At 43.7% G+C, this 22,951-nt stretch overlaps 1 protein-coding gene across 2 annotated transcripts in view; it reads left to right on the top strand.

Moving 5' to 3' along the window:
* DPYSL3 (dihydropyrimidinase like 3) overlaps positions 1-22,951 on the top strand; it is a 99,663-nt gene that overhangs the window by 42,829 nt on the left and 33,883 nt on the right. Inside the window, exon 1 of one of the 2 annotated variants that reach the window (XM_012774185.3) lies at positions 1,014-1,190. The exons of the other annotated variant lie outside the window; for it this stretch is intronic. Within the exon in view, the coding sequence (XP_012629639.1) occupies positions 1,152-1,190 (39 nt within the window). The 5' untranslated portion in view covers positions 1,014-1,151. Of the gene's footprint in view, positions 1-1,013; positions 1,191-22,951 lie in introns of those variants that run through there. 2 annotated transcript variants of the gene reach the window in all.

Here is a 22,951-nt window from a genome sequence, read left to right as displayed (position 1 = left end):
CTTCCTACAGTAAACTCAGGACTGCCACCGGTGCGCGGGGCTCGTCACTGACAGGGAACTACCGCAGTACTATTCCAAATCCACGGCTGCACACCGGGGACGTGTCTGGGTTTCTGCCTTCCCGTTCTACAGGTGTTTTCTACTTCTTACTCACAGAGCAGCACTAATGCTCTTCCTTCAATTCAGAGAGTCAAGCAATGGAGTGTCTTAAAAAAAAATGTATATATATATATATATATATATATATATATATATAGTACCTTGGGAATATTTGAAAAATACAGAGAATGGCTGATGACCGATACCGCGCTGCTCGCAGCCCCCCGAGGGCGAGTCACTGCTTTGCATGTTCTGACACGCACGTTCGTGGTCTCAGGATGCCCGCAGGCCGGCCGGGCTGCGCGGACCCGCGGGCTCTGCGCTCTCCCTGCACGGCGCCGCCGTGGGCACATCCGGCGCGCGGCTCTAACAAAGGCGGCGGGCGGCGGAGCAGGGCGGGTTCCGGGAGGCACGTCCGGGGCCGGCTCCTGTCCGAACCGAGGGCGGCGACGCCGGGAAATCGGACGAGGGGCTGACCCGAGGCGGCGGCGGCGCCGGCGGGGGCTCGGCCCTGGAGGCCGGGAGGGCGTCGCTGGCGTTTCTGCGCCCCCGGCCGCCGCCCGCCCGCACGCGCGCCCCGAACAGTCCCTCGCGCCCCCTGGTGGCGGTGGGGCTGGCTGGCTCCGCCGCGCTCGAAAGTCAGGGGGAAAAAAAAAAGGAAGAAAAAGAAAAAGTGGGTGAGGCAGATGCAAAGAGGAAAATCAATAGGGATAAGTGAGAAGAGGGAGGAGTCGCAGATCAGCCATTCTTGTCTTACGGGGTCCCAGCTGGCACCGCAAAAGAATAAAAAAAAAACAAAACCCGGGCGTGAACGCGAGTGGAGGAGGGCGCGTGCGGCGGGGGGGCAGGGGTGAAGGGGCCGGGGAGATTTACTATTGTCTCTGGCAGCCGCCGCGGGAGCCGGGGAGGGGGCGGAGGCGCGAGGAGGCGGCGGCCGCGGCCAGCGCACCATTCACTCCACCTGATCTCGGGGCGCTGCGCGCTGAGGAAGGCGCGGGCGAGCAGGAGCAGAAGGAGGGAGGGAGGCAGCCGCTGCAGCCACCGCCGCCACCATGTCCTACCAAGGCAAGAAGAACATCCCGCGGATCACGGTGAGTCCCCGCGCCGGGCGCCGCTGCCTGCGTCCTTCCCGCTGCCCGCTGCGCCGCGGGCGGGGGCGGCTTGGATCCCGCCGGCTTCCCGGGCCGGGTCCCCGGGGAGGGACGGGGACCCCGGGGTCCGGGTGGTGGAGAGCGGCGGTCAGCCCAGCCGGCGCGGCGGGCGCCAAGCTGACTGAGCGACCCTGGGGCTTGGGGAAAACAAAACAAAGAGAAAACCCAAACAGTGGCGCAGACAACTTTGGATATTTACCCTCCTGATTCCCACCGCCGGTGGTTCTCCAAGAGTGCAGGGCTCACGACTCCCCCCTGGACCCCCGCTCCGCCTTAGGATCGGTGTTTGCTGCCCCAGGTTGAGGTGCTTTTTGTTTAAGGGTCTTTTTGGCGAGGTATGGAGAAATGACACCTTTCCCCAGGGGTACTTGGCAGCCCGACCGCGCCCCTCTCCTAGCACCAGCCCCAGGGCTCTGCCCTCCGTGCCGCGACGGTGGTGGGGTGTCTGGGCCACCTGTCCTCGCCATGTCCCCTTCTTTCCGGCGTTCAGCCCGATTCATGTTTCGGTATGTCATATTCGGGACTATACAGCTAACGTGGCTACAGTGGGGACGATCAACTTTTTGCCCTCGATGAATTTTACATTTTTTGATTTCATTTCTCCCCATCGTCCCAAGACAAGCCCCAGTTTTTAGGGAAGATTTTAGTTTGCTGTCGAAGGTGCACGCCGTGTGCATGCAGTATCCAACCCATTGTGTGCTAGACTGAAGCCACCGCAGCCGGCGGGTGTGAGATGCGCTGGGTGCGCGCCTAGGGCGGGGTGGAAAGGGGGACGTGCCATTGTCAGGTACTGACACCAGGTCTTCACTGGCGTCCAAGCAAGGCGCTCTCCTGGGCAAAATACCGCGCCCAGCCTGGGATTCCTCTGTGGTGCGCTGCAACGATACTCCCGAATAGTAGGGACATATGGCAGGCTGGGATGGGAATTTAAAGAAAACCACACACACACACACACACACAAAAACACTGACATTTGTTAGCTTAGCACAAAGCTGTGCGGTTGTGCTTTGTCTATACTGAATAGGATGGGTGTGAGTGTGTGTGTGTGTGTGTGTGTGTGTGTGTGTAGTGGGGGAATGGGTGGCTACTCCATCTTTGCAAGGCGAACAAAGGAAGTGATCGGCTGGCCCCTGGGAGACTCTGCAGCCGCCCCAGGGCAGAGCTTTACCTGCGATAGTAGTTAATTTGCTGGGGTCCCCCAGGTTTTATTGTGGGCATGAGTGTTGTTTGCACTTGTTCCATTATGCTTGGAACACCCTGAGGGTTTGCGATTGAGATGCAGGACCTTCCCCTCTGCAGGCAGGAGGAAGCTTCTCTTGCCCCTAATGCACTTTATTGCCAAGTGGTTTATTGCCATTGCAGCATCATACCTTTTGCATGCACCTGAGCTGCACTCCACACAGATGCACCCCACCCCTCCCAGCGGTCTGGCTGGTCCTAGGGAAGAATTGAAATGGGTCCATATATCCTTTTGCCTGGTAGAGGCTTTGGGTTTAAACCAGTCCTCCTTCAGCACTACCTGATACCATTCACTTTCCATTATTGAAGAAACATTATGAACCTTTTACAATGCACATTTTCTCAGTGCCAATTGTCTTGTCTTTGCAAAGAGCTGTGGAAGGTGTCATCTAAACAGAACAACTGATTGGGACAAAAGCTCAATTTTTGTACTTACTTGCCTAACTCAGGAGATTGAGCCACAGCTCTGGTGCTATTATATGCCGGAGGTGTGCTGCATGTATATGCCACTTGCTTTATACAGTATGCATGTACCAGTCTTCCTGTTTGGGATAGGAAAAGAACTGATGTTTTTTTTTTCTCCTAGACTACAATGGTTGTTCTTATGGACTCAGCCTGTGTCATGACATTGAGGGCCACGCCCATTCTTCTAGGTATCATTTAAGCCACATTTAATGAAAGATAAAGAAATTCAGCCTTGATAACTTGCCTTAAAAGCCCCAGTAAATGTGGTTGTGCCCTAATCCCAGGGCCGCATTTGCGAAGGGTTCCCTTTTGTTTTTGTTTGAATGATCCTCCCTGGGGTACATCCTTCATTTTCAGTGCGGCTTCCATCCTTTCTCTGGCGCGTGGGGCGTGGTGCTGCATAGCAGCCTCTGCCTGGAAGCTAGGGCTGGGTCTCCAGTGCCAGGAACAGCAGTGGACAGTGCTTGTGGATTTCTTCAAGCCAGGCTGCCTTGTGTTATTCATTGTTAAAATGAGGGGGATAAAAGAAGGAGCATGGCAGGAGACGGGTGTTGGTCTTTGCAGATAAGAATCCATTTGTCATTTTTGTGTGTGTGTGTGTGTTTCCCAGAACTAGATTCTATTTTAGAATAAAATGTGTTTGTATGTCTGCATGTCTAGAGAAGATTACATTTATCTATATACTATAAGTATTAAGATACCCTTTCTAGATATAGTTAAAAACACAAAAATATGGACACAGATATACATAAATGGAAGATATTATTAAAGTTCTAAATATAAAGTATGTCTCCTACTGTCAATTCTAGTACATTTTTAAATGGTAATATTATGGAATTTGAATTAAATTTCCTATGTCCTCTATACTCCTTTCTGTAAAGGCTGCCCCACCCAATAGCTGAGGTGTCACTGCAATCCGAGGACTGCTGGGGGCAGTCTTTCTTGGCTCTGTACCTTTTGCCTCCTTAGGCACTATCCTCTGCCACCATTTTGGGGCCACAGTAGGGTTTGGGTTTTGTTGTCGTTGTTGTTTTTCCCTTCCACCTATTTTTGCTGCCCTCCTCAGATTAAAGCATTCTTAACTATCCTGTTTTTATTGATTTCCTGGGGGGAACTGGCTGGGCCTTTCCCTGTGAGTAGCTCAGTTCTCAGATCCTCTCAGGTCACCTGTGTGGATCATCTGCTCTATCACAGCATTAGCCATTGCTTCTAAATGCCAGGAACTGGCAGTTTGGGGGCTTCAGCAGATCAGAGCAGGGGACCTTTTATCTTCACTGTCTAGCACAGTGCCTGGCACATAAATACCTTATGATGATCAGTTAAATGAATGAATGAATTGAAGGTTGTTCCTAGTAGTAATTGCTCATGCCTAAGTGTTTATTTTGCATCAAGTATTGTGCTATGTGCCTTATATGCATTGTCTCATTTAACTCTTGAATCAATCAAAACAGCTAGAGAGGTACTCTAGCTATCCCTATCTTATAGATTAAAAAAAAAAAAAAACCTTAGAAAATCAAATATCATTTGCTTAGGGCCAGAGATAAAATAAGTGCTAGGGCAGGACTCACACCTGCACATCCAGCTGAAATCAAAATACTGATATGTCACTGTCACACTCCTTTGGTGTCTCTGCTTCTGTCATCACTGTTCCTTAGCATCAGTAAGGCAGATGGTTTACAGACTATGGCCAATGCTGGAAGAACTTCTGAAGCATATTTTTTTCTGCCACCATCAACAAATCCATTAATGTGGTCTCTTTTACCTTTTGTAGTAAGTAAATATCAGAAAAATTTCTGGAATAATAGTCACCTTATAAATTGTACAAGTAGAAAATTTTGATAAGTTACAGTCATTGTTTTCCCATGATATTAGCTACAACTTGAAGCTGACCACAGGAGTAGTCAGTGCCCTAACACTTAGGCTCCAGTGCTTTCTATGTATTTTCTTACTGGAATCTTCACAAATACCCATTTCCCAGTTAAAGAAAGTGATGGTAGATGAAGTCAGTTATCCAGAGTAACAAAGAGAGCATCTGGGGGCAAATCTGGAAATCAAACCCAGGTCTTATTCAGCTTTAAAGCTGAAGCTGCCCTGATGCAGCCACTGCCTCTCAGAGGCACCTGCAGCTGAGATTTTGAAAGGTGTGGCTAAAGAGCTCCAGAATCCTCTCAGGAAACAAATTACAGAGAACTGGCTTTTTGTAACTACAGTACTAATTGGTTCTCTGTAACTACTATCTTTTAGCTAATGCAATCCCATTACATTGGAAGTTGGGTTGTGTGGGTGATGTTTGAGAATTGCTGGAAGACACATCCTCAGGAATACGACCTGGAAAGTTCAGTCTAGGGCGTGTAGTCAGAGCTCTGTGATTTCACTTGAAAGGGTGTCATTGTGAGCATTGTGGGTGCTGGGGGAACTTTTTTTTTTAAAGAAGGGGCCTTATGAACTGGAGGAACACTCAGATCTCTGCAGCAGTTGAGCTGGGGCCTAGAAGTAGACTAGAAGTAGAGGAAGGGACAAGTGCCACCCCACCCCTAGATCTGTGTGTTTCTCCTCTTGCTTCAATAGGTGTCATGTAAGAATGGGAGGAAAATAGTAGGAGATGGAGGACTAGAGTTTAGGAGACCAAGAGAAAAGGAGTCACCCCAAACCAGCTCTATGTGTGTGAGGCATCTGAGAAGGGAAATTACAGAGCCAAAGAGGGAAGAAAAGTATCAAACACTGAGGAATGGAAAGCATCTTAGATATCTGGTGACGGAATCTCAGCCTAGGCACTGCCTGGGGTGCTCATTTGTTACTTTATATTTTGAGCAGGTATGGGGTGATTCCCAGCCAGGTTGTTCCTTTTGCTCAAACACTAGCAAAATGCCTCAGGTATATAAAGAGCTCTGAGTATCAGTAGCTGTGACTGAGCCCGCTGGGCAGGCCTGGGGTGGGGGGGATGGTGGGGGAGTGGGGTGGAATGCTGAAGAAATCTATTTCCTGAGAGAATTCAAGTCTATGTGGCAGAACCGTCAGTTCATGGATAAAAATCCTCCCTGCTTATCCTACCGGCCTATGGAGAGACTCAAATGAAGTAGTGACCATGGAAGTGGTCTGTGAAGCCCGGATGTATTCAAGATAGGAAACACATTTATTTATAACATCTCGACTACTTTGGAATATGGAAATTAATCAAGGAGGATGACAAAGGTCTGGTTTAGAAAGAGACTACTTAGGAAATGATTTTTTTAAACATGAATTTTCAAAAACAAACAAAAGTGAACACAGCGTTATATAAAATCTTTGCTATTTTTCTTGCTTTGGTTATGTTACAGTGTTTCTCAGAATTATGCTTGTCGTTCGTTTCTGATAATCCGGTAGAGTCCATTTGGGTGCCTTTGGACTTTGACAGAGAGACTCTCCCTTAACCTAATACAGGACACTTTCCTAGTTTACTTGAACTCTATGTTGGTTTCCAGCCCTAATCAGCTTCTAGCCTGGCATGATGTAGGTTATGAATATTCTTTCTAGCAGTTCCTTCATGAATTGCTTTTCAGTGGCTTTTCTGCTCTTTTTCCTTAGTTGGAAAAAAAATAAAATTGAATTTGAAAAAGAACAAAAACACCTCTTACATCCTAAAAGGCCCTCTGTTCTTTACCTATTGACACGTTTTATAGAACTATTTGTGTTTGCTTATTACAGTTAAAAAAAATTGCAAAATATTTACAACAGTAGGAATGTTCCCCTAGGATGTAAATGTGACTCTCTTTGATTAAATTAGTGTTTCTAATCAGAAGGGACTGGAAATTTGAATATGTCATCACCTCCTGGGATGGATGTTAATAGGAGAGGTGAAGTGCTCCCTCATTGCCCCATCCTCAAATCAATGTTCAACTTTACCTTTTCTCCCACTTTCTCTAGCCCAGTGGGAAACAAATGAGAAAGACCTTGGAAAACCCAGAGAGATAGGATCCTCTGTTTTGAGACTCTTCTGAAGGCCCTCTTTCATCAAACTCAATAAATGTCTATTTCAATATATGAAATATACTACCCCCCACCCCAAAAAAAAACCCTCCAAACAAGTTGGTAACATAGAGTGAGTCCTTCAACTTGGCCTCTTCTTTTGTTCCTAGTCCCTATGTGGAGTCTTGTATTAAAACTACTTCTCTTGAGGAACTTACTTCTGTTAATTAGGTTGTAGGGAACTCAGTGGTTAGAAATATGGGACTAAGCATAGTGGAGCTATTATTAATAGCTACCATTTTAGTGAGTGTCTTAGCACAAACTACATGGATTATCTCATTTAAGTCACAACAAACTACATAGATTATTTCTTTTAACTCACAACTCTTATAGCTCCAATTTAATATGAACCACCATTTTGCATTCTAGAGAGAGGCTCAGGGAAATTAAGTAACTTAACTAAAGGCACATAGCTGAAAAACAGCCTGGGATTGATCCCTAGAGAGGTGAGTTAGTTTCATAGGTAGGAAAGCAGCAGTTCCATATGCACAGGTGACTATCTTCTCCCCACGTCACCTCCAATGTCCACACCTGCTAGCTCACACGTGTGGTTCAGTGTTCCCAGAGTGGAAGGAGTGGGGACGGTCTGGCCAAACCTATCACATCACTGTTGGATCAACAACTGAGTGTATGTCTTCCCAATAGTGGTTCACGCATTGCTTCTGGCAGTTGTGTGTGTTAGCTTCTGGCTTTTGCCCCGGAGCATGTATGAGTGCAGGGTGGAAAAGAAGATGCTATTTTTCTGACTTGCTTTAGTGCAGGTCTGAGTCCAAGGCCCCTTCTTACTCTGTCCCTGTTCTCCTCCGAGACATAGAAGGAGCCAGGCTTCCTGTGCCCCTTCAGCCAAGCAGAGAAACAGAGACAGGACATACCCAGTACTCTAAGCCAGATGGAGGAGCTCCACAATAGAATGGTCCGGGAACCTATTTGGGACATCTGGAATTCAAGGACACATTTCTATGGCTTAATTAATCCCCTTTTTTGTGTATGTGGAAGTGCTGGGAAATGAAATGTGAGAGATAAAATGAGATTTTATTTTTTAAGAGAGGGGTTTCTCGGACTAGTTGAGCAAAGGAGCCCTCTTGTTCTATGACGCAATGTAAGGAAGAGAACCCTGGAGGGCGTGTCAGTACATTGTGGTTCAGGCCTGCCCTTGCCTCTAATTTACTTGTGACTTTGGGCAAACCCTTATTATCCTTCTCAGATTCTGCATTGGTAAAATGAAGGCATTGAACTAGATGATCCCTGAGGTCCCTGCCAGTGCAAATGACCCTGTGAGCCAGCCCCTCCTCACTTTGTTCCAAACTCACAGAGAGGAGCTAGAAGCCCTTCCTGTGAGGAAAGAGAGAGCAGGGAGAAAACAGATGAGAGCGGCAGTTGTTGGCTGAAACTCAGAGGGACCAGCCAACATCTGTGTTGGATATAAGGGGCTTTGGTTGCTTTTTACCGTTAAAAATCCAGTGCCTTTCTCATTCAGCGAGTAGACTTATTTAATGGACCCTGTGCAGAAGAGAAAATGGAATAATGATGATTGATAGGTCCTTTCCTTAACAGAGCTTTAGTATTAATTCAAATGAGTGTTACTAAAGCTATACCATGATTCATTTACTGTCACATACAGTCTCTCTTTTGGATAAGGCTACCATTGATAAGGGCACAAAGGCGACAATTGCCCAAAATCTAGACAAGCAAACAAACAGGAAACAACTGTGAGTCTGTCTGTATTCACTAAGCTTTTTTCAGCTGCTCTTGTTAATATTTTAAATATGATGGCCACCATCCAATGGACATAATCTACCCCCAAAGGCCCAATCATGTCATGGATACTCCATGAGGATAGGGATGGTTTTTGTTTTGTTACCACTGAATCTCTAGCACTCGGTCTTTAGCTGGTACATATTATATCAGGACCCCTGTAAATATCTGTTGAACAAATAGATATATTTAGCACTTACTTGCAGGAATAACTTCAGGAGAGAAGATGACCTGAAAGTGCACAAATTTGTTCTTGTATATCATCCCCCCTTTCACTGGTAGCTTTCTTTAAGATGAGGCCAGACTCCAAGGAACTGGCATGGAATCACTGGGCCAAGAGAAACATGACAGCACTTTAGCAGAACAAGCAAGTCATTGTAATCCAGGGCCTGACCTGGACACATGCACCAGCGAGTCCGTTCGTCACTGTACTTTTTTCTTCTCTCACGTCCACGCCTCTTCCTTCTTCTAAATTCTGCATCTGAGCTCTCATTCTGAGCTTGTTTCAGGGACCTACCTGGGTACTTCTTGCTTGCAAACAGACACATCATTTCTTATACTGCAAATTATTTAAAAGAATTAACACAGACCTTTATGTCTTCCTTCAAATAGAGAAAGTTGTCACCTTGACTTTTTGAACCAGGATATAGCATAGATCATAACTGAGGCCTCTTTCTGCCTTTGCACACATACTACAAAGTCATTAGAGTTAGTAGCAGTTAGACAGGACAGCCTGCATTTGTGCAGCAAACTCTTTCTTTTAGAAGTATTAGTTAAGAATCAGCTCATAGTTCTTTTTGTTTCCCTATTCGGGTTGGCCATTTAAGTGGAATGTTCTCATGTTTGTGTGTGTGTGTGTGTTCTCTCAAAGATTTTCAGTCTCTTACCCTGCTGCACCTGTCAACTTTCTCTGAGCTTTACTGGGAACTATTCTTGTCACTAGCTTTTATTCTAAAATTCATTCTTTGGTTTGAGGAGTTGGGCCAGTTAAAGCAGATTTTATAAAGCTCATCTCTGAGTGTATATATTAAATAGTTTATGGTCTCAGTGGGTCTGTGAGTAGTAATAATTACTAGATCTTTTTAAAGGGAACATCTATAAGGGAAGGGAAAATAGGATAATTAAAATACATTCACAGAACCTAAAACTTTTGGTTAGAAAGTGTTTAAAGTACTAAATGCATTATAAGGATATCATGTATAATATAATCAGGTATAATAAAAGCATTTTGCCATTTTTATTGAATAAAAGATATTTATTGACCACCAGCTCTGGGAAAATCAATTTAATAAGAAGAATTCAAACAACTCAATTAGATAGTTGGATTTCTAACTCGGTCTTCCCATTTTATTGATGAGGAAATTTAGAGAGATTAAGTAATTTGCCTAAGATCATATAAGCCTTAAGTGATGGAACCAAAATTCAAACTTAAGTTTATCTGACTCAGAGCCCACATTCTTTTTTTTTTCCAATTTATTTATTTATTTTCTTTTTTTGTTAAATTTCAGAATATTATGGGGGTACAAACACATTCTTTAACCCTTCATATGGGGCTACCTTAAATTCTACCTTCTCTTTCCCCACATGTGGAGTCACAAATGTTGGCTCCAGCTGGAGTTCACTTCAAGAGTGGTGTTAAGTCCTTCTCTGTGTCTGTTTCCCGCGAGGCATGAGTGGTTCAGGTTATGGGAGACGTGAAGAACAGCCAATTGGTGCCTCTCCCCTGGATGGGGGTTGGCGCACAGGCACTGCTCGGCCTCAGGAAGCTCTCCAGCCTTCCCAGTAGGAGCAGGCGGTCTTGTTTCCTGGCATGTCCTGAGCAGCTCCCCACTACTCTACTCAAACACCTTGCCAGGGAGGTGCCCTCACTCTCAGCACCTTGGCATTAAATTAGCAAAAATACCAATTAGGGATTCTTTTTACCGTGAATTTAATGCCATCTTCTCATTTCATACCCCATCCTCTCCAATAAATTCTGAGCAAGATTCTCTTGAGGTTTGATTTAGTGTGGCTCTCTGAAATTCATAGAGTATCCTTACAGATTTTTTTTTCAAGTCTAGCCTCCCCTTACAGATGATAAAACTGAGCCCCAAGTGGTGTGAAATGAAATAGGGTTTTTTTTGTTTTGTTTTTGAGACAGAGTCTCACTCTGTTACCCAGGCTAGAGTGCCGTGGCGTCATCCTAGCTCACAGCAACCTCAAACTCCTGGGCGCAAGCAGTCCTTCTGCCTCAGCCTCCCAGGTAGCTGGGACCACAGGCTTGTACCACTATGTCAGGCTAATTTTTTCTATTTTTAGTTTCCAGCTAATTTTTTTTTCCTACTTTTAGTAGAGATGGGGTCTCGCTCTTGCTCAGGCTGCTCTGGAGGCTGAGCTCAAGGAATCCTCCTGCTCCAGCCTCCCAGAGTGCTAGGATTATAGGTGTGAGTCACCACGCCTGGCCTGGGACTGAGATTTTAAAATTACCTATAACTTTTTTATTTTCAATTACCAAAAAAAGTATGATGGTTGTAGAAAATTTTACCAAAACACGAACAATAAGGACAACGAAAATAAGCTTCTATGAAATTACTCAAAAATAGCCATTGTAAACTTTAGGAGTATACCCATCTACAATTTTTTCTTGTGACTATATGTGCCATTTATTAAAATGGTGCCACATATTGTTTATGCTGTTTTATGTCCTGCTTTTCATTCCCCAATATATTATGACATCTTCCCATGTTTTAAATATCCTTCCATGACTTAATTTTAAACAGCTATATATTATTTCATTGCTTGGAGAATCCAGCTAAATTAATTCCATTTTGTTTGAATTTTTTTTGGTTGTTTCCAAGACCTTTGCGTTAACAACAAAAATGAAATGACAGATTCGTTTTCAATTGCAGTTTTTAAGTTGAAGTCAAGTTAATAGCTATCCCAGGATGAGAGGTTGAGTAACTTGCCTGAGGTCATTCAGATCACAAATATCAGACTATAGATTTAAATCTCAGTGTCTTTACTCTTAGCCTGATATTCTTGTCGCCACTCCAGTTACTTCATCCGTTATGCCATTTTCCATGGAAAACTGCTTTCTCTCTTTTTCTTCAGCTCTCAAATGAGCACATTTGTTTTCTCACCACCACCTTGCTTACCTCCCTGTCTTGTTGAAGCTGTTGACATTTGTGGAGGTACACAGTGTCTTGGGACCTGAAGCTGCACAGCTGGAGAGGAAACATGGCCAGTTCTTTGTTCCCCCGGCTCCTTAATGGCTTAACCTATAAGCCTGGAAGCTGGTTTTAATTTTAGATTTTCTGTGTGTATGCGTGTTTGTTTTTAAAACTTTTCCCCCCTTAATTCTTTCAAGGAGACCTTTGTTTGAAATCATACACTCTTTTCCCTCAAAGGCAAATTGGGCCCCAAATCTTGATGAGATTACATTGTTTGGGGGTATTGATAAATTCAGAGTGGGGTTTCTGGCTTATCCAACGAAATTGGTTTAAATTATGGCCTTACAGAGAGAAAGGGCTTTAAACAACTTACAAGGTTTTAAGGCAATCGAATGTAATCTGCTTCTAGAGTCTTCATCCTAGGTTTATTCCACAAATAAGGTATGCTTTGTTTTGTTTTGTTTTTATTTCAGTTACTTCATGGCATGCTTTATCTCAAACCCCTTTTTACTATGAGAAATCATGGGAAAAACTTAGCTTTGCTTGGCTAAGGGCAGGAAGAGTAATAAGGGACCTGTTATTCAAACCCCTTCATTTGAATGATTAAGAAAATGTGGTTCGAAAAGGGAAAAAAAAATTGCCAAAGGTCATACGGTAAGATAGGTTTTTAAAAACTGAGGCTTGGGACTCATTTTTCCCTTGCTCCAGTTCAGTGCTTTTCTTATACTTTTTTTCGAGGGATGGGGAGGATGAGGGAGTGTTATGTTGAAGTCCTAATCCTCAGTACCTTAGAATGTGACTGTATTTGGAGATAGGATCTTCAAACAGGTCATTAAGTTAAATGAGGTCATTAGGGTGGGCCCTAATCCAATATGACTGGTGTCTTATAAGAAGAAAAGCTTAGGACAGAGAGGCACACAGAGGAAAGACCACATGAAGACAAAGGGAAGAGAAGAGTTGGATCCACAAGCCAAGGAGAGAGGCCTCAGAGGAACCCAACCTTGCTGACACCCTGTTTCCAGACTTCCAGCATCCATAACTTTGAGAAAATAAATTTCCATTGTTGAAGCCACCCAGTCGGTGGTACTTCGTTATGGCAGCCCTAGGAAAGTCATATAGGGAGAAAGTAAAGAACAAAGAATTCAAAAGTTCAAAAGTTCAGACTTAGGAAGTTCTCAAAGAACAGCAAAGGGAGACTCAAATAATATTGATAAGAAATTATGCCAAGCCAGAGGCCATGCTGATTTTCAATCATGATTTTATATATGGCATTTCATTCAATTTTCATAACATGCCTGGACTATAATCATTGTTAAGCCACTTTACAGATGAGGAAGTTAACTTATGAAGTTAACTTATCTAAAGGTACATACTTAACTAACTGGCAGAACTAGGTCCAAATTCACCTTCTTGTCTGACTTTAAAACCCTCTCTTACTACACTGTGCTACTTCCCAAAAAGAAAGTTAATTTGAACTGCTTAGGAACCATTGCTTATCAAGTTGTCTAATGTTAGGAGGAAGAAAAAATGTACTTCAAAGTCTCATTGACCTGAAATCCACTTAATTGATTAGACAGGAAATATTTGGCCTCTGATTTTAGGATAAAAACAGAGACCAGGGAAATTTGAAAGTATAATCAATGTATTTGGGTTTCACTAAAGAGTCTTCGCAGTGGCTCAAACGTTCGCCCATCTAAATGAACAGCTACACATAATGAAGAATTTACATTCATAGTGCTGGGCCTGAGGCCCTAAAGAAATCTGACCTATCAAAGGAGTCTCAGTTACCCACACTGGGTCACATTTACGAAAGTAGGAAACCAGACCTGTACATCTATAACATGAGCAGACCTGGAAACTGTGTATGTCAAGAGTTTTACAGTGAAATGCTTTAGAAGTATTTTCAATAATCAGATGTGATATATATGCAATCGATCAAAAAATACCAAATTAATGTGAGCTGCTGGTAACCCCAAGTGTTGTAATATAGGAAACACAATGTGCTTTAAATAGTGAATGTAGATGGCTCTGTTGGAGCTGCTTCCTCCCTGTCTTAAAGTTGTGAGGTCTATCAGCGTCTAAATATATAAGTTAAATTTACTTGGACTTTAATGTAAGAGAACACCATCAACCTAAGAGGTGGGTGGGCTTTGTTTTCAGCAGATAACTGGGGTTAAGTCCCAGCTCAGCTGTATACTGGCTGTACAACTTTGTTGGCTCTACCTGTAAAATAGCATCTTAATCCAACCACCGCTCACCAAAATTTTTCATCACTGTCACCACCCTCGCTCAAGCCTCTGTCATCTTACTGAAAGAACCTCCTAACTCTTCTCTGAGCTTCCACTTTGCCTTCCCCCAAGTTCATTCTCCATGCATAATAACCAGGGAGGTCCCTGAAAAATGTAAATCAGACCAAGTTGCTCCCCTCCTCAACCATCTCCTATTGCGCTTCAACTAGCACCCTGACCATAGCTCTTGAGGTCCCACGTGGCCTGTCCCTGCCTACCTCTCTGGTCTCCAGTCCTGCCACTGCCCCTTAGTGATACTTGGCATCAGCTGTCCTCACCGTTTGCTCTCCCTTAGACATGACAAGTTCATGTTCAGCTCAAAGCTTCTATACTTGCTGTTCCCTTGGAGTGGGGAATAGCCTTTTCTAGGACGCATAACATTCAGATCTCTGTTCAGGCAACAGCTTCTTGGACATGCCTTCTTTGTAGACTTAAATCAAAAGACTGTCTTCCAAGCCTTTACAGTCCCCTTATCCTCTTTCTAGATTTTATCTGTCAATGTTGAAATTGTACTACTTGTTTAGCAGTAGCTCACTTGTTCTTTGCCTTTTCAACTGCTACAGTGTCTTATTTTGTTCACTATTGTATCAATAGTACTGTGAACAGGAGTCATTTATAAACATGAAATAAAGGAATGGGTGGGTCAATAAAGGAATGAAAAGTCACACTACTCTTTTACTTTAAAGTAATGTGCTTTCCCTGGGTTAAGTGGTTTGAGGAAAACAGGTATCAAAAAAAAGGGTGATCAAAAGGCTACCAGACTACCTGCTGCATGATGCTAGGTACTCTGTGTCATTCTCTGCTGTATCACCAAGGCCTAGCTCAGTCTTCTTTTGAATGTATGGGATGGTGAATGGAAGATGAAGGCTTGGATTGACAGGACAATGTGAAAAGGCATGGGTGAAAACCTGCCATGTCTGATATCACTGGCAGAGGTTGTAACTTGTTTGCTATTTTTTTAAAGATATAATTTAATGCATGTCACAACATATATCCTGCTTTGGTAGGCATCTGTAGCTATAAACCTCAGTCTGAAACATTTCTGAGCAGAAACATGTTATAAAAGAGGAGACTATTTCAGAACTTTTCTAAAAGAAGATTATTCTCCTGGTATTAGACACATAGAATGTTAAGTAGTGATGCTGGGAAGAGCAGAGGGCAGCTTCATGGCTTTGCAGGTAGGGATGAAGTCTGCAGGCCTTTCAGCACAGGCAAAGTATTCCTCTGATGTTAGCATGGTCTTTGCCAATAATAAGCAGTCTTGAATACATTCCAGAAGCTTATCTATTATGTGTAAAGCCTCAGATCTTTGGTGAAGGTGAAGAAACCTTTTATTATAGGATTAACTGCCCACTAGTCTTTGATTTTTGAGTTCTGACAATTTTTAAGTGGTGCCTTATTTATATTTAGCTCAAGGGTTTGTTTCACTCAAGGTCTGCCTGACCTCTTGAAGTCCTTGTTTTTAGAGCATTTGCAGTTTTCTCTGTCGATATAACTTGGGGAAGTAAAAAATAGCCACTGCTTTAGTAATCACCTGTCTATCAAATGGAAGCAGAGCTGTGGGTATATAGGTATTTAGGCAGATGGAATTCTATGACCAGAGAAATTAGTTATCACTGTTGTCTACTTTATCAAGAAAGAACCAGAAAAAAGAGTGAACTCTTCCATTCCTATCCTTCCCCATATTCCTTTTTCGCAAGTGTGTTTAGGTTCTTATAGGAAGGTGGTTGATATATATCAGGTGATATATATATATATATATATATATATATATATATATATATATATATATATAGAGAGAGAGAGAGAGAGAGAGAGAGAGAGAGAGAGAGAGAGAGAGAGAGAAAGAGAGAGGATGGCTAGGCATCCAGGTAGAAGGCTTTGATCTGAAAAGATTTGGGTTCTGGCTTTTAGAGGAATGCACATTTATTGAGCACCTGTGGTGCAACAGAATCTGGGCTTAGTCCTCACAGGAGTCCTTTAGGGCAGATGCTCTTTTCCTCATTTTACAGTCAGGATTCCAAAGCCCTTCTCTTGTTTAAGCATTCCACCAGGTTGCTCTGGCAGCCGATCACCACTTGGGGTTTTAGGCTGCAGAATGAATGATGCAGCCCCTCTTTGCTTTCCTGTATGACAGACCCAATTTCTGATGTCTGGACTCCAAGGCAGAGCATAGTGGAGGACATCTCTGGTCTTTGAAATAGTCCCTTCCTCCCATGCTCTCTCTCCATTGGGCCCCTTCTGTGGCAGCCTCAAGTGACTGGAGCATCATAGCTGTACATTCTCTTAGATGCATCCACCATGGGACAGTTTGAGGAAGTTGCATAAGCCAGTGGTTGTGTGCTTATAACCACAATCCCCAAGAGGAGCCCCCGCTAGCTATAGAAATATAATGTCAGACTTGGAGAAGAATCCCTGTGGCCTCCACAAAATGGGGAACAATCGCCTGTCATTTGAAGGTGTTGCTCACACCCCAAGGCCTGAGCCTGCATGCCTTCTCTGGGAATTAATTGCATTTTGGCTGGCTTTCAGATTGAGTGAAAAGGTTTCTTGTTTCTGAGAAGCAATAGGATGGGAATTCACTAGGCTTCCCTGTCAACGTTAGCTGTCAGTCAGAAAAGATCAAAGAGGAGAATGGCTTCCTAAGAGGGAGGTGGGTACCACTCCTGGCATAGCAGCTGAGAGAAGCAAAGTGACTTGCTCAGGCTCACAGAACTGCGGCCAGAATCCAGGGCTCCTAACTCCCGTTCTAGGGCTCTTTCCACCATCCTTTGTTGCCTTTCAGTTGGCATAGCTATTTTCAGTGTGGCATTAACCCAAGTCCATCTAGTATCTGACCATTCTTTTAAGTCCCAGGCCCCCATTTTTGCCTACCTGCTACATGGCTCTATTGTTGACCAGTACTTCAAAATTACTCAGTCTTGCACCGCAATTTGTTACTTTTCTTTCTGTTCTCCATTTCTGTTAATAGGTCCTTCTTGAACATCCTGCTTTGAAACTCCAGTTGACTTTGATGTGTGAGTTTCTTTCCCTCTTCAGTTGCTTAGTTGAGTCAAGCTTTCTTCTGCATTATATCATTGCGTTTTCTTTTTTCTTTTTTTTTTTTTCTGAGACAGAGTCTCACTCTGTTACCCTTGCTAGAGTGTGGTGGCATCATCATAGTTTATTGCAACCTCAAACTCCTGGGCTCAAGTAATCCTCCTGCCTCAGCCTCCCGAGTAGCTGGGACTACAGGTGCATGCCAACCATGCCCAGCTAATTTTTCTATTTTTAGTACAGACGGGGTCTCGCTCTTGCTCAGGCTGGTCTCGAACTCCTGGACTCAAGCAGTCCTGCTGCCTCAGCTTCCCAGAATGCTAGGATTACAGGTGTGAGCCACTGTGCCTGGCCTGTCCTTACATTTTCTAATCTGTATTTTTGTTGTCACACTGGACAATAGCAATCACTTTGATCTTTTTCCTTTTTATAATTTTCTTCATTAAATCCCTTTTAAAAGTTATAAAATGTCATATACATTGTACAGCTAGAGAAATCATGTAAATAAATAGAAGCGAGAGAACAAAAAGTTCAAAAATTTCCCCATACCACTTCCCTTTGCATCTCTTCCTTCTACCATACCCAATGTTAATAATTTGACGTGCATCCTTCTAGACCTTTCTTCCAGACCAGCTCACACAAAAACATAATAAACATATTTACATATGGTATGTTTTGCTTGCTTTTGCAAGAATTGGGTCATATTTTGCACATGGCTCTGTAACTTACTTATATTAGATATTTCTTCCGTTCAAGATAAAAATTTAACCTATTTTAAAAATAATAACAGCAATCTATAGTGTGGCTGTACTGCAGTTCATTGCATCATGTCCCATTGTTGGCTATTTGGGGATTGTGCTGGGTATTTTCTGTTTGCCTCTCCAGATACCCCTCTCCACCTTTGTCTGCCCTGCTCCTTGCCCTGAGCCTGTGTGGGCTGCATCAATAGGCTTCTTTGCTCTTGGGCTCCCGGTTGCATTTAGTTCATAGGGCATCAGTAGGAGACTGGCGAGAGGGTGAACAATGAAGTCAGGGTATTTCCCCTGATTCCTTCCTGCTGGGTCACTGCAGCCTGGCAGCATGTCTCTACTAAAGATTGCAGCTCCTGCCAGTCAGCTCCCTCTATGCAACTACCCACCCCATGTCCAGTAACCACTCCCCTGCCCCGGCAGCGGCTCCCTGCTCTTGGTGGGCCCTGGGTGCTGCATATCCATTTAATGTCCCTAAATCCTGCCTACACTTGGTTAAACAATCCCTTTGTTAAACTCTTCGTAATAACTCAATCTGAGTATTCCATCTGTCTCTTGCTGGTGCCCTGACTGTTAAAGGTTGTTTCTTGTTTTGTTTTTGTTTTTTCCCTGCCACTTGTTACTTTCTAAGTCCTTCTTCCCTTTATCTCCAGCATGGTCATTCTGTTAGCTTAATTTTTTTATTTTTTATTTTTTTGACTCTGAGCTTGAATTTTGCTTATTTTCTCAAAATCCTTCTAAGCCTCCTCAGTGTCCACAGAATAAAGCTCAAACTCTGGCTGCCTCTTGCATCCCTTCTTTCAGTATCCTGGGCCTCAGGGGCTCTGCCCAAATCCACGATTTCCTACTGAAATGCATTCCTTGCACTGGTACCATTTGTTCTCCCAGTGACTGGTTTTGTGATATCAGACCATGAGCAACCTGCAGGGGTGGATTCCTGCTGGTACGTTAGATCATGTCAGGTGATTCTGGAAGAGGGCATTAGATAACATTAAATCATACAATGAGAAATTTTGTGTCCCTTTCTAATTCTTTTTCAAATCTTCTGAGTAGATCAAGGAAACAGTTTCTGTTTGGTGCTAGTTTCTCATTAACGCCTTCCTGGTGCTTGATAATCTTCTTTTGTAACAAAATGACAAATCTGAGCTCAAGCTCTTGAAGGCAGCAGAATGTGGATGTTTAGTGATGTTTTCATTGTATTCATTCCTAGGCCCAGTGTCTATTTTTGGCAAGTGATACTGGATTAGAATTTATGAGCTTAAGATAGTGTTTTCTTTTAAAATACATTTCTTTAAAGATAATATTAAGCAAATAGCAGCACAGTTTGGAGCAGGATGTGTCAAATATCATGCAGGTTGTACACAAGTCACTGAGGTTTGGGCGGAGGCAGACCCAGCTGACATTCCTGCTTGAGAACAGAATGACCCTGGGGTTCCTCTAGTCCATCTGCCCTTCCCGTCCTCTCACTCCTGGCCCGGTGATCCACTTGTGCTTATCTGTGTCTGGAACCCTGCTGAAGATTGAGAAACCAGTATCTGGGGGCTGGGATTAAGATGCCATCCACAGTTCATTCCCTCATCTGCTCTGACCCAGGGCAGGCCATGTCACTTGTCAGGCTCTTTTATAATCACATCTTTAAAATGGTTAACGTGAAGTTCTGGGGAGGGAAGCATGCACATAGCTGGTTTTGATGCTCCAGGTCAGAAGACAGAGCAGCCACTCTGCCCTGGTTAATATTGCCCTTGGCTACTAATCCTTCACCTTTCTGCTTTCCCTGCCCTGTGTCTGTCTCTCCAGGGCCAAACCATAGATAATAAAGAAACTTGAAAACAGTGCTTCCTATGTCTTATGTTTTGAAGGGAGAGCCCCAAGCTAACCTCCTTCTAGCACACCTCGATGGTCATAAGTATGTTTAGATGATGAGGGAAAGGAGGAATGTTTTTTGAGACTCTTCATCTGTAGCAGTTCAGAAGTTTGGAATAGCCAACCCTGTTGAACTATGCTCAGTTTCAATAAAGACTCAGAGCCAAGAAACTGCCTTGCTCCTCACGATGATGTTTTTCTCCCAGGCCTTTCTTTCTCTTTCTCTTTGTCTCAATGGCATGCTTGTCATGGAGGGTCCTAGAAACAGATGCATACACTGAGTAGGGAGGGTGGGTGTGGAGGCTGATTTAAGACCTTGCCGCCCACTCTCCATTCCTGCTGGAGGAGAGTAGATTGTTATCTCCACATGAGAGCATATTTCCAGAAGGAGAATGACCTGGAGGGGCCATGGGAACGTGCCCTGTGGGGGTGGGCTTAAGTGGGGAAGTCTCGGCCTGACCCTGGCTACTGGTGCCAAGAGCTGAGAACAGTTGCTCAGTGCTGACTAGAGACTGGAGTCTCTGGAATTCCCTGTATTGCAAGGGCTGTTATATTTTGATTCACGAAGTCTTAGTTCAGTTCTTCTTGAGTATTTGCGAAAGAGGAGTTTTACAGCAGCTGGTTAGAGCTGTAAGATATAATAAAAATGATGATAGATCATGTGTGTGGAGCATTCACAACATGCCAAGAAGAGTTCAGCCCTTTCCGTGTGGTGTGCTCCGTGAGCCTTACCAGCACCCTCAGAAAAAGGTCTCCTTGCCCCCGTTGTCCACTGGTGAGGTGACTGAAGCCCAGAGAGGTGAAGTCACTTATCCAATCACAGGCAGTGTTACTGCTAGAATTCAAACGCCTGTCTGCGTTTCTCACCCAAGGTAACATTTGATAACAGAGCCTGGATGAGAACTGTGGTCTACCGAGGAGAGCCTGTTGGGTATCTTTGCCTGAATACCTCCTCGAGTCAACTGGACTCTCTTAGAAAGCCTGGTTCCCTCTCTCTTTTTGAAATGGCGCTGCTTTGAGGAAGAAAAACAAGATTTCAACCATGCAGTCTATCCATCTTTATGTTTTCTTAAGAGCGAGAATGTTTTTAGGAAGTCAAATCTAATTACCCAAATGGGAATTTATTTTAAATAACCACCTGCGCCTTCATCTGGATTTCAAAGAATCTTTGGATCCCCACTGAGAGGGTCAGAGTCTGTGCTTTGTGAAGGCAGGTAACAAAATATTTGATTTTGGAAGATTTGTTCTTCATTTTATATCCTCTTCACAGGATTATAGTTTTTATTCTGAGCTGCTGGAATGTCTGCAGAGTATAGAACAGATGTGTCCTGAGTACTGTTCTCAGGCTGACTTTATTGACTGGGAAGGAGTCCATGGAGGGTTTTGGTTTCTCTGGGAGGCATATTCTCATCACCTCAGATGGACAGAGGTGGCAATTTACGTTCTTTAAGTGAAAGACTAGGGGAAGAAAACTAAAATGGAAACCAACATCTCCAATAGGCTTTAGTTCAAGATTCTGTCTTTCATTCCCTATTCCAGTTTGAATCAGTCATTCTTAACAACAGCCCTTGTTGTTAAGTCCATTCCCCTGCCCCCCTCCCTCCTTCCCTCCCTCCTTCTCTTTCTTTCCTTCCATCTTTCTTTCTTCCTATCTTTCTTTCCTTTTCCTTCTCATCTTTCCTTCTTTCCACCTTGCCTCTTTTCATCCCTTTCTCTTTCTCTCTTTTCTCACTTCCTTGTTTTCTTCTTTTCTTTATTCCTCTCTATCTCTCTGTCTCCTTCTGTCTTCTCTCTTACAAACTTTGAATTTTTTATAGTTGATCTTCCTAATCATTGTCATACCCTACTGAAGGAAAAAACGGTTAGACTTTCATCACACTTTAAGGGCCCGTGCTACCCTGGATTGTAAATTAGATCCCTTTGTAAACTGTATTGACACATTCAGACCATAAAAGGCAGGTTTAATGCACTGATTTTATAAGTAGTACCTTAAAAGTGATTGGGTTCCTAAAGTTACCTACCGCAGAGAACTGGTCAGCAGTTTTAGCAGTGGAACAGTCAGATTCAGCATCCAACAGAGAAGAGAGCCCTGTCAGAAAGAGCCATTTGTCATAAGGTTTAAATACACCTGGTGCAGTGGTCTAGAAGAAGTCAATGCAGTGACAAAAGGTGGGAGACTTGGATTTCCTTCCAGCTGGAACTAATCAACTCTGTCACTTGGAGTAAGTCATTCGCCTCTCTGTATGTATCTCCCTATTTATAAAATGGAAATGAAAATCTTTCTCCAACATACTTCTTAAGGCTTTAGGAAATTCAAAGTACTGTAAATAATATTGTACTGTAAATAATGTGATAAATGTAATATTTATTAACTGTTTGCTATGTGCTAGATTGATCACACACACACACACACACACACATACTTTTTCTTTCTCATTCCTGGCAGCCACCCTGTGAGGTGACTAGGTATTATTATCCACTCTGGGCTAATGAAAAAACTGAGGATCTGAGAGGTTAAGTCCTAACTCAAGATCACATACCTAGCTAAGTGGTTGGTCTGATTCTCCCAGTAGTGGGGGAACCCAGCTGGACTTAAGCTTGCCAGCTGGTATGCCTGGCACCCCACTGGGCTGCAAGAGAGTGACACAATCAGCTCTTGGTCGCCAAGCAGGGCCTATGGCAGAGTCCCCAGCTGGTTACTTCAGGCTCTGAACAGCTTCATTTTGGGTTCCAGATACCCTCCAGATTACCCCCCACATGCCTTAGAAATATCACGTACAGCATTACACGAGAAAGATTACTAAGCTCCAAACGAGACCACTTTACCTCCTCCAGGCTTCAGGCAATGGATGCGGGCTGCCAGGGACAGAAAGTGAGGAGCCCCATGAAGCTGTATTCATCACCAAGGGTGACTTTTAATTGCAGATGTTGGGCTTGTTCAACTTACTGGTTTTCGAGACAAGCGTGTGTTAATCTATGAGGCTGGTCCACGAATTCATAGAGAAACAGTTTTTGTATCCAAAGAGGTTTGGTTTTATATGGCCTGAAAGTGGTCAGTAGTTACGTCACCCCTAACCCTCACATTCCTCAGTGCCAAGCCCAGGAATTGCCTGTCAGACTCTTCTGGGTCTGATGGCTGGTTTGTCTAAGTT

Source organism: Microcebus murinus, chromosome 21, assembly GCF_040939455.1.
Source record: "Microcebus murinus isolate Inina chromosome 21, M.murinus_Inina_mat1.0, whole genome shotgun sequence".
Lineage (NCBI taxonomy): Eukaryota > Metazoa > Chordata > Mammalia > Primates > Cheirogaleidae > Microcebus > Microcebus murinus.
This window is presented reverse-complemented; position numbering and strand designations above follow the sequence as displayed.